The sequence below is a fragment of the Nasonia vitripennis genome, assembly GCF_009193385.2.
Source record: "Nasonia vitripennis strain AsymCx chromosome 2 unlocalized genomic scaffold, Nvit_psr_1.1 chr2_random0007, whole genome shotgun sequence".
NCBI lineage: Eukaryota > Metazoa > Arthropoda > Insecta > Hymenoptera > Pteromalidae > Nasonia > Nasonia vitripennis.
In genome coordinates, this window is record NW_022279614.1 from 991,850 (window position 1) to 1,007,320 (window position 15,471).

General features: G+C 37.4%; 2 protein-coding genes across 2 annotated transcripts in view; both read right to left on the reverse strand.

Annotated features, from left to right (window-relative positions):
• LOC116416484 (SKI family transcriptional corepressor 1 homolog-B) overlaps positions 1-15,471 on the reverse strand; it is a 767,432-nt gene that overhangs the window by 731,643 nt on the left and 20,318 nt on the right. The gene's annotated exons all lie outside the window — the stretch shown is intronic.
• Positions 12,114-13,001, reverse strand: LOC116416492. The gene has a single exon (XM_031925234.1). The coding sequence runs from the start codon at positions 12,999-13,001 to the stop codon at positions 12,114-12,116; it is 888 nt and encodes a 295-aa protein (XP_031781094.1).

Sequence of the window (15,471 nt, forward strand, 5' to 3'; positions counted from 1 at the left end):
GAGCGCCTTGGACCCGTTCAGACATGTTTGCTCTCGGTAGAATTCCGCTTACCGTTGAACCGCTTGCTACATTAAATTAATACACAGATATATAGTTAACAATGGATTTTTTGTATTTAATGTTTATTATATGACGAGAGAGAGAGAGAGAGAGAGAGAGAGATCCAATATGGCGGCGCCCACGCCTGTCAAGCACAACAGCTTAATAAGCAGCGTTTGATCTCTCTCTCTCTCTCTCTCTCTCTCTCTCTCTCTCTCTCTCTCTCTCTCGTCATATAATAAACATTAAATACAAGTAATATAAAAAGTGCCGTGTAAAAAAAGTGAACTACTGAAGAACGAATTGCTGAAGGATGAAATTGCTGGATGTCGTACCGTTGAACAACGTAAAAGTGACAAGTGTTGTGAAAAAAGTGCGACGAATAAAAGTGAAAAAGTATTGTGAAAAGAATTGATCATTAGACGACGAATCGCTGCCCAACAAACTGCTGAACATCACTGTCTCCATAAATAAGTGAGTAGCAATGGATTTAACAAACGAGTTTGTAGACATAGTGAAAGAGTTGTGGCATATTGTAAAATATGCTTGCGACGGAGACTTAAACTCTAGCGACTTGTTTAGATCGATTAACTTAGCCTCTAAAGCTGTTAGTGAAGTGAAAGAATTGATAGAGTCACCAGCCTTGAACATTTATAAGAAAAAAACATGTCAAACTTCATGTGGTCAACTTTATAGTATTCATCGATTACTCAACAATAAGTGCTTACTAAAAGTTGGCAGTAGACTCGAAGGGGTTAATGATACTCCTTGTATGACGTGGGGTGATACTAAATCAGCATTCAAGAATGATCTCAAAACTAGTGTTATAACAAACGTGAAATATTTGGACATAATCTCATTCATGGAAGACGCATGTGTTCTCTTTATGTCGAAAATTGAAGAAGCGTTACTAGTGCATAAGTCGATGAAAGTTGACACAATTCTCGCTGCAGAGTACATGATCGTCAAAGAAAATAAAGAGATTGCGGAAGTGAAATATTTCAATACAAAGTCTGCATCAATCTATGAAAGTACAGACTTAAAAGAATGGTTTGCAGCTAATGTCAAACAGCCTATCGAACGTGACATGGAAGAGTTCCAGGAACGAGATTCAGGATGGACTTCAAGAGCAATTCTCAACTTGACTGTAGATATGAACAAACTTAGTCCCATCAAAGCTGGTTCATACATTGAATTGCCAAAGTCCATACAAAGCAAGAAAGCATGCGTTAACGTTCGAAATGAAGACAATGAATGCTTTAAATGGACTATTCTCTCAGCTGTACATCCCGTACAAAAGCATGCGCAGCGAGTTTCAAAATATCAAGCTTATACGAATGAATTGAACTTTAAAAATATTGACTTTCCGGTTGCTGTGAAGCAAATACCCAAGTTTGAGAAGCAGAATGACGTCTCTGTAAATCTCTTCATACTAAAGAAAAAGGGTAGTGTATTTAATGTATCTCCATGTCACTTGGCAGCTTTAAAGAAAGATAAGCATGTAAACCTACTGTTTGTGCAAGACACTTATATAGATGATGAGGAACAACAAGAAAATTTAAAAGTTCCACAGTTTCATTATGTATGGATTAAAGATCTATCTCGTCTAGTCAACTCGCAGTTCACAATGAATTTACATAAAAATTATCTATGTGAGCGTTGTCTTCACTATTTTTACGATGAGGCTAAATTGGTAACTCATGAAGTTGATTGTACAAAAGTGAACAAATGCAAAGTGTTGTTACCTCAAGAGAAAGACAGTGTGTTGGAATTTAAAAATGTCAATAACAAAGAGCGAGTTCCAATAGTTGTTTATGCAGACTTCGAATGTATTCTCAAGCCTGTTGATGATAATCGCTCTTACCAAGAACATATACCCCTCAGCGTTGGCTGCTATGTTCAATATAGTTATGATGAATCAAAATGCAAGTATATAAGCTATAGAAGAGAAACTGAACAAGACGAAGATCCTGCGAAATGCTTCGTTTCACAACTGTATATGCTAGCTAAAGAACTTGCCAATATGTGCGAGAATCCAGTGTCAATGAAGGATGTGGATGAGAGATCGTTTGATTCTGCTACAACTTGTCACATCTGTGAAGGACTGTTCAACGAGAAGGATGCCAAAGTCCGAGATCATTGTCACCTTACGGGACTGTAAGTTATTTATTATTATTTATGATTATTATATTATATTCTTTATCTAATAACTATTCTTCTTTTCCAGATATTGTGGAGCGGCTCATAACAGTTGTAATATCAACTATAAAGACTCGAGAACTATTCCAGTTGTATTTCACAACCTGAGCGGATATGATTCGCACTTGTTTATAAAGGAGCTTGCCAATAACTTCAAGGGACGAGTCTCTATTATACCGCAAAAAAAAGAGAAGTACATCTCCTTCACCAAGCATATTGATGGAATCGAAATCAATTTCAAGTTTATTGATTCCTTCCGATTCATGTCATCGTCACTTGACAAGCTTGCCTCATACTTGGACAAGTTGGAAATAGTCGATAAAGAGTTCAAGAAGGAGTTTAGCAAAGTTCAGATTGATTTGCTTAGGAGGAAAGGCGTGTTCCCCTATGATCACATCAAATCTTTTGAGAATCTGAACGAGACCTCGCTTCCAGACAAAGAGAGCTTCAATAGTAGCCTCTATGATAGCAATATATCAGACGAGGACTACAACCATGCTCAAATTGTCTGGAATGCTTTCAACATCAAAACTCTTGGCCAGTACTCAGACCTCTATCTGAAGACTGACGTACTTCTCCTCGCCAATGTGTTTGAAGATTTCAGATCCAAGTGTCTCCATACCTATGAGCTAGATCCTGCTCATTACTATACCACCCCCGGATTTATATGGGATGCCATGTTAAAGTATACTGGCATCAAGCTCCAGCTGTTAATTGACATGCTGCTCTTTGTCGAGCGGGGCATCCGGGGTGGTATCAGCCAATGCTGCAAAGGTATGCGAAGGCCAATAATAGATACATGGAGTCTGTCACACACACACATATCTGCCACTCGTTCTTAACAGTTTAAAATGATTACATGGAAATCATGGTAAAACAACACAAATATCTAAAACGTAAATTTTATTCATTTTCTAATACCTCTATTATGTGTTTTAACATCAAAAGTGCAACATTTGGTAGATTATAATGGATGCAATCATGTATGGTTTTAAACAAAAATATATGCTGCTCTCGTGTCACTTGCTTCTGCACTTCATATAAAAAATATCCTTGTGCATGTGCAGGCTGTAGCCTTCCTACATATATATTGAAGGTTCAGAATCACTTTCTAAACACATTTGTGTATAGAAATCACGAATGCTTCCAAATTTCTGTAAAAAAATAACTTTTTTTAATATGTTGTATAATAATAATAATAATCTGTACATTTATTTAAAAAGTACATACCTCAGAGCCAATTTCCAAGAGCAATAATCTTTTAAAAAGGAGTGAGACATCAATCTCCCTCAAAAAACTCGCTACATCGCCGAACAATTCAATCCCTTTTAGCATAAAAGATGTTGTCTTGAAGTGGTCGTCTAGCATTGCTGCATAAAACGTGTCGTTTCCCTCATAATAATCTTCTGCCAAAGAAAGAAAAAATCTCTTCTTGGCAATCATAGGCGCTGGTGGTAATACTATTTGGCTAAAATATATGAATATATATTTAGATTTCAAAAACAAAAAATTGGTCCTTATCAAATACTCTTAAGATTTAGCACTAGATTTTCGCTTTAGATTTTACAAATACAAAATTTTAATTGAAAGTGTGTATATATATATATATATAATATATATTATATATATATATATATATATATATATATATATATATATAAAGTTTTATATTTACTGAAAAAAAGCTCAGTTTTTTTATTTCAAAGGTTTTTAAAAGCGACTAAAATATTAATAAATTATAAAAATAATAATTATTTTACTTACATATTTTCAGCCGTTTTATTATAAAACGATACAACTCTTGAATGCATATGACCTTTGCTGTACGAGAGAACAGCCTGGAATGCGTCCCCATGATCATCGTTCTATAGCCACCATGCGAATTTTGTTTATAAGTTAGATAAAAGATTCTCAAAACATTAGCCAGCGGAAACGATAAGCTGCGCGGTAAAGCCATACGTTTAAAATTGACTCTCGCTACTATGGAGACATATCGGTAGGGCAGCAAGCCATCGGTATCAATAGCAGTAGGTAACATCGTGCCGTTGACGTCACCGCCAGCACCGAGACGCTACATCTATCGGGGATCTCGCGATCGACAACGCCAGCGTTGATGACGTTATCGACCGCTCTCTCACCGCTATCTTACCGCTTGCGCCAGAACTCACACGCCATGTACCATTTCGCCCCAGGTGGGCCAGAACTGATATAGGTTATCTAGTTGGAATCAAATTTCTATTTGTCATCTGCTGTCAAAATTTAGACGCAGATCAGTAAATGATCATTGCTCTTCTTAAAAACTAAAATCTTCTACGCGCACAAGACCAAGAAGAGTCGTGACCATTTCAAAATATTTGACCACAAATTCTGATTATTTTGAGACCCCTTTCCAAATAATTTATCAAAATTTGCACCAAAACTAGCAAATGCTAAAGCATTATAATAAATATTTAGCCTTATATATTTTTTTAAAAGTTTACTTTCATTCGTATTTTACATTAATAATTGTTTTAATCTATCAGGATATAATAGATCTTCTGATAATTTTATTTTTCAACCTGGTTGAATTTATTTTATCTAAACGTTTTTTACTAAATTCAGATCTTTCATTTGAAATGTTTTACTTAGCTTTGATTTTATTTCCTGTATTTTCTCTGAATCGTTTCCTGCTAAGATAATATCGTCCACGTACAGTATCATCATCACCATTCTACCTTCTCTCCTCCAAGTGAAAAAACATGGTTCGTTGATGTCTCTTTCAAGTCCAAGTTTGCTTACTTCAGTTGCGAATTTTAAGTTCCACTTCTTTGGGCTGATCTTCAATCCATATAGTGTTTTCTTTAGTCTACAGACTTTCTTTCCTTTCATGGTTTCTGAATTTTCTATTCCCTCTGGTATTTCCATGAATATAGTTTCCTCCAGGTCGCTGTTTAGGAAAGCCATCTTTACATCCAATTGACTTGCGTCTAAGTCGTATTTATTTATTACTGCCAAGGCTGCTCGAATAACTGGGAGACGAGATACAGGAGCATAGATTTATCTGAGTTCATATTTATTTTTGTCTTTGAACCCTCTTATGACTAATCTGGCTTTGAAAGCTTCTTGACCGTTTTTGTCTAGTTTTCTCTTAAATACCCATTTAGAGTCTATCACGTTTGGTCTCATATTCTCTGAAGTTTTACTCGGGTAAACTACAATTTCCTACACATTATTTTCTTCCATCGACTTTAGTTCTTCCCTTATTGCGTTTTTCCAATTTTCTCCTTCAGAAGAGTTTACTGCTTCCTTAAAGTTTATAGGGTCTTTGTTTATTTGCGCTAGTTGCACATAGACTTGTTCATCAGCATCTTGATCATCTTTTGTCTCTGAATATCTAACTTGAGTCTTATATATAAAGTTTGGATCTCTTAGCGGATTTTCTTTCGCTTGTCTTCTTGGAATTTTTCTCATTGAAGTTTCTGTTGTTTCTTTCGACTTAGTTTTCCTCTTTAGTGATTTGTCGATCTCTGTTTTGGAATCTAGCTTCTTTTCTTCCTGTATTACGTCTGTATTGTTGGGACTTTCAGTCTCCGACTGCTCTGTGTTTTCTTCTGTAATTTGGTTCTCAGTAAAATCTCTCAATTCTAATTCAGTATTATCTACTTGGTCTACAGTGTCTTTATACACCAATTTCTCGTTGCACTTTACGTATCATGAATTTAGAAATCTTAGTGTTTGTGGGTGCTATAGTAAATACCCTGTAGGAGTATAACCTACGAGTATGGCTTTTATCGCTCTCTCTGAAAATTTGTTCTCTGGAATTGGAATTTTTACGTATGCTACACATCCAAATCTTCTTAGTTCTTTCACATGAGTTTCTCTGTTTGGATTTAACATGAATAACGGTGTCTTGTAGTTATTTCCTTTATTAGGGGTTCTATTGTATGTGTGTATAGCTGCTTCGGTTGCTAATACCCACATAGTGGCTGGTACGCCTGAGTCTATCATTATTATTGCTCTAATTCTCTTCTGAATAGTTTTATTAAATCTCTCTGAAATTCCATTTAATTCTGGAGTATGTGGAGGTGCAAAGTCGCTTGTAATTCTGTTCCATTATCTGCTCTGATATAACATACCTTCTCATATTTCCCTAGAATGTTTCTCGTATGTGTCAGAAAATTATCAAGACATTTGCCTGATTCACTCTTTTGTATTACGCAGTATGCTTTAGCATATCTGCTGTAATCGTCTATAAACACTATGATAAAGTAATTTTCCCCTGGATAAGACGCTGGAGTTATTTTACCCATTGTATCGGTATGAATAGTATGAAGAGGTCTGTCTGATATAGTTTTATTATTTTTAAATGGTTGATTTTCCATCTTTGCTAGAATACACGACTCACAATCCACGATTTCTTTGTCTAACTTTACATTTTTTAATTCAGTTTCGAATTTTTGCATTTGTTTCATGTATTCGAGTGACGTGTGTCCCAACCTTCTATGCCATATCATTCCTAGGCTCGATTTTTGCATTGAGTTCTCTGTATTAGTTTTCTGATTGTTATTGTATAATTTATTTATTTCTGATTCTGCTATTACATTATTTAAATCAAGTATTTTTCTTTTTAACAGACGGTCTCTGAATTTGTTTCTCTTTATTTAATGAGGTAGTCTGAGATTGCGACAGGAAATCCTCCACGGTCACTAGGCTTGCTCTTATTATATATTTGTCACACGTATCTTCTGTTGTTTCTGAATTTTTAACGTTAAATTTTACTATCCAATTAGGTGATTCATAATTTCCTGATAGATATTCCTCCCTTGTCTCTTTATTAAAAACTTTTAACTTAAGATCGTCTAAATAAATACCGTATCCAGTCTCTGCAAATTTTCGGAGGGAAAGAAGATTATCGGAGACATCTGAAGCTAATATAACCTTAGATAGGAAAATATTTTCACCCTCTGGTATAGATTTTAAGTACAAATTTCCTTATCATCTATTTTGATGTTTGCATTTTTATTTCTCCAATATTACTTTTTTCGTAATCTCCTAATATAAACTCTTTGTTTATAATGTGGTGTGAGGCACCTGAATCTGCTATAAACGTAACTTCATTCTCTACTGTGTCGTGTGTGTGTGTCTTACCTGCAAACTTGGCGTTTACATTTTGATTGTTCTCTTGATTTTGCCTATCATAAGGTTTTCCTCTTCTCTGATAGTGTCCTCTGCCTCTGACATTACCCCCTTTTCCACTACCTCTACCACGGGTGTAAGTGTTTTGATTATTTTGTGTAGGGTTATTATTTTCATACCTCTGAACTTTGTTGGGGCATTCGTCTCCCTTGTGTTTTCTGACTCTATTGCACACGTAGCAAAACCAGAGATCATCTTTTAGTAGATGACATGAAGTCTGGTAGTGTCCAGTCTCGTTGCATTTGTAGCATTTTACATCCTTGTACTTCTTCTCTGAATCTTTGTAGAACTTCTTCTCTGAATCTTTGCCTCCAGTTCTCTGTGTTAATTGTTCTCTGGGTTTCTCTGTATTTGAGGTACTCTGTGCTTCTACCTGTAACAAGCATTTTTTCATATCATCTACTGTCATTTTTTCTCCTGTTTGACATCTCACTAAGTGTGTTGATACCAGTTGTGGGCTAATATCACACACTGCCTGATAAAATGTTGATGAGGATTAGGCGGAGTTCATGGCAAAGGATTCAAGACACTCTATCGGCTTCCACTAGTGCACACTGCTTTTATTTTATGTTGTCTGAATACAAAAAAAAAGAAACACGGCGTATGTTGTACTTCTCTCAAAGATCTCTCTGATGTGCACAGCACAAGAGTCGGAGAAGGACAGAGATTAAAAACGGCGCGGCGCCAAAGCGTTGAGAGTAGAGGTGGGGCTTTTTCCAAAAACCACCTCGAGATGGCGCCTTCAGTACCGAGAGGCACGAAGCTCTTTGCGGTTACAGCCGACACGTTTCTTAATTATTTCATTTTTATTTTTTTCAAACCATAATTTCTTATAAGAATATCTATTTTTTGTTCTTGATATATTGTCTTTATTAGATACTAATATAGTTTTGCAAGTTTGTTTAATCACAGATTTTGGTAATTTCTTAATTTTTACTATTGGACATAATCTTAATTTTTGCCACTTTCAGTTACATTACATTGTTTTCTAAATTTAGATATAATTAAATCAATATTATTTTGTTCTAAATTTCGTTTATCATTTTCAGTAAATTTAACTGTACTTGTCGATTCTTTATCTGAAATTTAAATATTTTTAAAATGTATTCCGTTTTCTTTCTCTTTATCATTTAGTTTACGCTTTAAAATATTTTTTTTCAATTTTGTCATAATTTATATCATGATATTTTTATGGAAATTAATTTAATTTTGCTTTGCTGGTTTTTTCTATTGTCAATTATTTAAATTTTATTTTAGCATCTTGATCGATTTTGTTTGTATCAGTAATCAAATTTGAATTATTAAATGTTTGATTATTTAAATCATGTCTTATGTTTTCATCATTATATACCTCCATTGTTTCTATAAATTTAGGTTGCATTTTTTTTTGTACAATATGGTATATTATTTTCAGAAGTTTCATCATCCAAATTTATTATTTCATTGTTCGAAGTATTTAAAAATGTATCCTTTATAGATTTTCTCATTTCATATTGATTTTTGAAACGATTGCATTATGCTTGGTGTTCTTGTATAAGTCTTTCGGTGTATAAAGTTTAAAAGATGTTCAAAATTAATGTTATCAAAATTCAAATAGGATTGGATAAATTTTTTTAAATAAATAGCATTTATTTCATTAGGAATAGTATTTAATGAATCTAAATTAATTGTATCTTCTAAATTACTTAATAACGTAGAAAAAGACAAATTGAATTTATCATACATCATATATAAATGTTGTCTCATTTTGCTTATATCAAATTCTACACTAATGGATATATAAAAACAAAAAAAAATCTACACTATATTAAAACAATCAAATAAGCAATTTTGTAAAAATTCACCAGAACTAGTGAATCATGTCATAATGACAATTATTTCATGATAGATATGTGGCAGAAACATGAATTCATTATACTACCGCAGAAAAATAAAAAAGAAATTGGTTTTAGTTATCTTTTTTAATAAGAAATGGTTTACAAAAAGTGACCGGGTCATTAAACATTTGACATCCGACAAACTCATATTATAGCTCATATATAACTCATATCATATCATACTCAGTAAACATATTTGCCATATTTTTCTGAGAAGATTATTATTCACCGCATCCGAGATATCTGGACCAATCTTACTATGCTGTTTGGTATATGTATTCATACACATTATTAGTAATTAATTATTAAAAAAAAAAAAATAAAATAACATAAATACATAGAATTTTATATCTGTATGTAATTATTGCTAATTTATGTGAAATTTTTGACACCGGAAAAACTCTACACAAAAATAACTCTACACGCTACACAAAATAATTCTACACAGGAAATAACTACACGAAAAAATTCTACACGGATATTTACTGCACGGAAATTCCCTACGCACATTTTCGGTAATTTTACTACACCGCAAAACTCTACACAATCGTATAACCTATTGTTATACTGTGATTAATAAACCGCAGGTGTCCCGGACAGGAATACGCCAAGGTAAGATAGCGGGCGAGGCAGGAAAACATAAGACCTTTTCTCGACGTTTGGAGCGCAGGTAGAAGCCGGTACGCCGGAGATAGGAAGGGGCGCAGGTAGCGGGAAGTGTGCCCGGGAAAGATGAACGCGACATCGTCGGAGCGAGGAGTACCGCAGCGACAAGAACCGAGGATTGACATGACACATGAAAGCGGGTTAAGATAAGTATAATTCATTGAGATCGATTCAAATTACGATCAATTACTTAGGCTTACGACGCCGCGTGATAGCTATAGCCAGGTTCGGGTGGGCGAGTGTTCACGCACGTACTAATTTAGAGTTCTTGTCTCGAAGCGTCGAGCGCTCAGGTTCGCGGAGTAATCGTCTTTTAAACGTGGTTTGCTTCAACCAAAGAGGAAGCCACGCGATTTCGAATCGTGGAACGCGGAGCGAACGCGTGATGCTGCCGCGCGTACAGCATCGAAAAAGCTAGCGAAAATAAAATGTCCAATTAGAAAAAAGGTGAAAGTGAGAGTTCCGGGTAAACAAATGCAAAGCGACCGTCAAATCACGTTTTTCGAGGTAGCATCTCATGCGCATTATTGTTCTGGGTTTTTCCCCGATCTCTGAAAAGTTCGCCGGTTTGCGGATTAGGAAACGAAACAAAGGCGCATCGTCCGCAGAGCAGCATCGGATTATTAGCGCCGGGCAACCACGGTCGGGGATTTTCTAGGCCCGGTCTGAAGCGTAGAGAAAGTTCTTATTGAAAAGTTTTATGGTGAGTCTATCTCGATCGGACGTGAGGCATCGGAGCAATAGGTGAGATCACGCGGTTGTCTCCCGATCGAATAACTGGAAAGGCTACAGGGAATAAAGTGCCGCTGACCGGCCAGCTTGAGTGAGCAATGCGCACGGAAGGCCGCATAGAGCGCATATACCTGCGCCTAACAAGGTTTATGGGTGTCGTAAACAAAGCCCCCTCGACGGGCTCGGACTTATAACATATTGTCGAGACAATCGTGCGTGATGAATTAGGTGTAATTGGTCGCAGTTACCGCCTATATCTTGAGTTTGTTTCAGAAAAAAGCGCAGTCCCAATAAAGGGGCTCTAAGAGCCTGCCGCAGCTGAGGAGTCGTTCCTCAGTTCGGAGAACCGAAAGACAATTGGAACGTTCTCGTCGCTTCCACATATGAGGAGAAAAAGTCGCCTACTTAAAATTGTGTGGCTGAGCTCGCGGGCGTCAGTACCATTCTAAAAATCACGGATTAAAATCAATTGAATTCAATTGGAATTTAATCGACTTTGAACTTTTTTAATACAACCAATCGACTACTCCATACATAGTTTTCATTTTTTTACTTTAATGAACTCCTGGATATCGTCTACAAGAATACTGGGTCACTCGATCATCATCTATGAACAGAACACCTACACGTACATGGTTATAAATTACAATTTTAATTAACACTTGTTTAGAAAAAGTCTCGTGGAATTAATAAGGACGATTCGAATTATCACGCATTATGAAGTGATAGCGTAATCGGTAACATGTCTGCTTTTCAATCTAAAGGTTCCCGGTTCGATCCCTCACGATGACTAGGTTTTTTTCAGTTAATTAAGGTAGTTCACTTAAAAAGTTAATATTCATACAGATTGCTGTAATTTTCTAAGTATATCCTATTAAGTGTACTATATAACGTGATACAATTTTTTAAGATATCGGGTCTTGAAGTTATGTATTTTAACATGGGAAGCATAGGTTAAGTCTAAATTTAGCGTACATTTTGTTTAATTATGAAGAAAATAAATCATACATCTTTTTGAAAAACTAGGTCATGATGTAAAATCATAATACGAATCAAGGAAATAAAAATTTGATAGGGCGAGCGGTGCTTTTTGAAAAGAAATTTTGAAAATAAACAGAAATCGAAAGTTTCAATTCTATGCTATCAGTATATCTATATGTATATGCGCGCAGTGTTTCTCACTTTTCTAAGTTTTGAGGATATTTGATGCTCTAAACACTTCTTATCAATATTTTGATGTGTTGGAAATATCAGGAATACGCAGGTAAGCCTGCCCTTCTCCAGAAGGTCAATATGGCTCCCGCGTCGAGTGCCCTAATCTCTTCATACGTGGAGAAAAGCTCCCCCAAGCACTGATGTCTGAGCTGCGCAAATTTTGGGCAAACAATCAGTACATGGGTAGGCATTTATTTCGCCCCCTCGCACTACCTGCATATACCCGTAGCCTTATTCCCCATCTTCAGACCGTGGTACCTTAAACGAATGTGCCCGGTCACTATCTGTGTTAGGAGTCGGGAGTTATTTCTGCTGCCTCCTGCGATGCACTTGGTCCAGCCGACATTGGTGTCCTGTCCCATTACCGCTTTGGCTTCTCTGCATCCTTGAGTTCCTTGCCATTCCTTAGTATGCTCCCTCTCAAGCCAGCCCCGGATTTCGCCCGTTAGCAGGCACCTTCCGGCACCTGTGTAGGGCTTCGGCCCAATTGGAGGATGTTTAGCTCCCAAAGCTGCAAGTCTATCTGCTATATCGTTACCCCGGATCGCGGTGTGCCCTGGAACCCAGAGCAGCCTGACCTTGTTGTTGTGAACGGTCAGCTGATTTACAACCACTTTGCATTCCCAGACCAGTCTGGAGGTCGTCCTATGAGCCATAAGTGCTCTAAGTACCGCCTGACTGTCTGAGCAAATGGTGATAATTCTATCCCTTGCGCTGAGTTCAATGTTCCTCTGAGCGCAGGTCAGTATAGCGTATATCTCGGTCTGAAAGACCGTAGCATACAGCCCCAGGGAAAAGAAGGTTTCCCTTCCATCCCTTTGGCAGTAGTACCCCGAACCAGTGCCAGTCTCTGCCCTAGAGCCATCTGTGTACCAGACGTCCCCAGTTCCTGGTAGACTGTCCCTGCGGGCATTACATTCTTCTCTTGTCGGTATCACGATCCCGTATCTTCTTCCAAAGAAGTAGCGCGGGATCATCATGTCAGTTTTGATGGAAAATTCCGGCAAGAGACCCACCCCACCCGGGAGCCGGGTGTGCCTCGTGTCTTGTGTCCATTGTCCGTACGCATTGAGTCTGTGCGCTGCCTTAGCAGCCATCCCAATGATAGTAAGATGAAGTGGTTCTACCTTCACAAGGATTCCAAGTGCCTTGGTAGGCGTGGTCCTATAGGCCCCTGTCGCCCCCCTTAGCACCTGACCCCTGAGTTTCTCTAGCGCTGCCCTAACACCCGCCAGCTCCGCCCTTGGCTACCAGACCAACGCTGCGTAGGCCAGACGAGTTAGCAGGACGGCCCTGTATAGCCACAGTATAATCCGGGGACTTAGTCCCCATGTACTGCCAAATGCCCTGCGACATGTCCAGAGAGCCACCAGGAATTTATCGCACTGGGCCGTGAGATGCTTCTCCCAGGTTAACTTTTTATCCAGAACAATGCCGAGGTACTTAGCTGAGTCCTTTACCTGTAAGGCGACTCCAGAGAGTTTGATCGCTCTGTAGGCATCTAACTTGTACTTGCGGGAGAAGATCACCATTTCGACTTTATCGGGGTTAACCGAAAGTCCCGTTGCGCAGCACCATCTCTCCACTTTCCTTAATGCAAGCTGCATGGCGTCCATGGCTGCGCCAATTTCACTTCCTTTTATCAGTATCAGGAAATCGTCCGCGTAGGCTTGAGCATAGCAGCCCCACCCATTCAGCGCTTCCAGTAGCCCATTTTCCACCAGGCACCAAATGGTGGGCGACACCACCCCGCCCTGCACGCATTCCTTACTGACCTTGCCGGAGACCGTTACGGTTCCGAGACTCGAGATCACAGTCCTGCGTGTAAGCATGCCCTGAAGCCATTTTATTAATGGTCCAGGCATCCCATGTAGTCCTGCCTCTTTGACAACTGCTTCGATAAAGGTGCAGTTAAACGCTCCCTCTATGTCTAGAAATACTCCCACCATTACCCTTTCCAGCTGCTCCTCAATGCGCCAAACCGCCGAGTGTAAGGCAGACTCTGTAGAGAATCCCACCCCAAGCACGGTTAGGATATCGTCTTGAATACATCTATCCACCAATCTTTCTAATGTCTTAAACACAAAAGACTTATAGGTCTATAATCCTTGACGGTGGTGTGACTTGACTTCCTTGTCTTAGGAATAAACACAACCTTAGCCATTTTCCATATTTCAGGTACATGAGCCAAAGCTACACTTGCTCTGAAGAGCTTTACTAAGGGGCCAACCAGTTCCTCCAGCCCCTCTTGAAGGAATGCCGGGTAGATTCCGTCGATGCCCGGCGTCTTAAAGGGTTGGAAGTTCGCTTCCTTATGGCCCACTTGACCTTTACCGGTGTGACGACCTTCGCCGCCAGATCCCATGCCGCCCTCTGCTGCCTATTCCTACCCGAGCTCTCATCCCCATCTCATGGGAGAGCCGAAAGCCCGGGAAGTTAGCTTCCAGAAGTAGTTTTAAACACTCCTCTTCCGAGGTTGTGTATTCTCCTGTAGGCAGTCTGATTGCTTCAAGCCATACCTCAGGATTTTTCGCGAGTAACCGGAGGAGTCTGGCCGCGTCAGGATATCTCTCGATATCCTCGCAGTAGTCCCTTGTCTGGGTCTTAATTCCAACATTTTTCTGCTGTCATCTGCAGTTCATAACTATTTTCTTTAGTTGTTTTAATTTTTCTTTTTGCTAGGGATTTAAGATATCATTATCATTTAATATAAAAGTAAATATTGTATTATGTATTACATTTTAGTACAGAATATAAATGTTATGATATCCTATCCTCTAATCCTACAATTACATTATATTCTAAATTTGAATAAAAAAATTTCAATTAATATTATTTTATTGTTATATTTTGTTAATATAATTAATACTTTTATCAAATAATTACAAAGAGATTGAAAACATTTTTCAATATTTAAAATTTATTTCCATTTTATTCTATAATTTTAAAACCGGTCCTGTGTACTAGTAGCTATAACTACTTTTATAAAATGTTGGCTTTATTGAATATATTCACTTGTACTTGGGGGTAGTTAATTCTCTTGGAACGTTTTTGAAATCGTGCTTATGATTGGTTAGAATTTATCGATCCGGCAATCTCATTGGAGCATTTCAAAAATGTTCCACAAGAATTAACTACCATCGACTGTACATCTAATATTTAATAGTATATTTAATAATGACACGTCAAATAATTAAATATCATTACAATTAATTTGCAAATCGCGAGCGAGACGAGCGCTTCTTGCTAGTTGAATATTATTCCTATAACTGTACTTTAAATAATTACGGGTTTATTATTTCAGAAACGTATATTTAATAGACTTAATTTCTTACTAGCGCGATTCTCCTCACTCCTAACGTCACTCGGTTAAAATATATATTGCAATAGTGATAAAAGACGAGTTTTGTTAAGATCTTTTTTCCTAATATCAATTCCTAACAGAGAAAGAAGAACACATTTTAATTAATAAAGATTTGAAACACGAAAATGACGCATTAATTTATGATAAAAGGTAAAATTTTGAAACTGAAAATATTAAAAAAACTATGTCAGTTAAAAAAATTA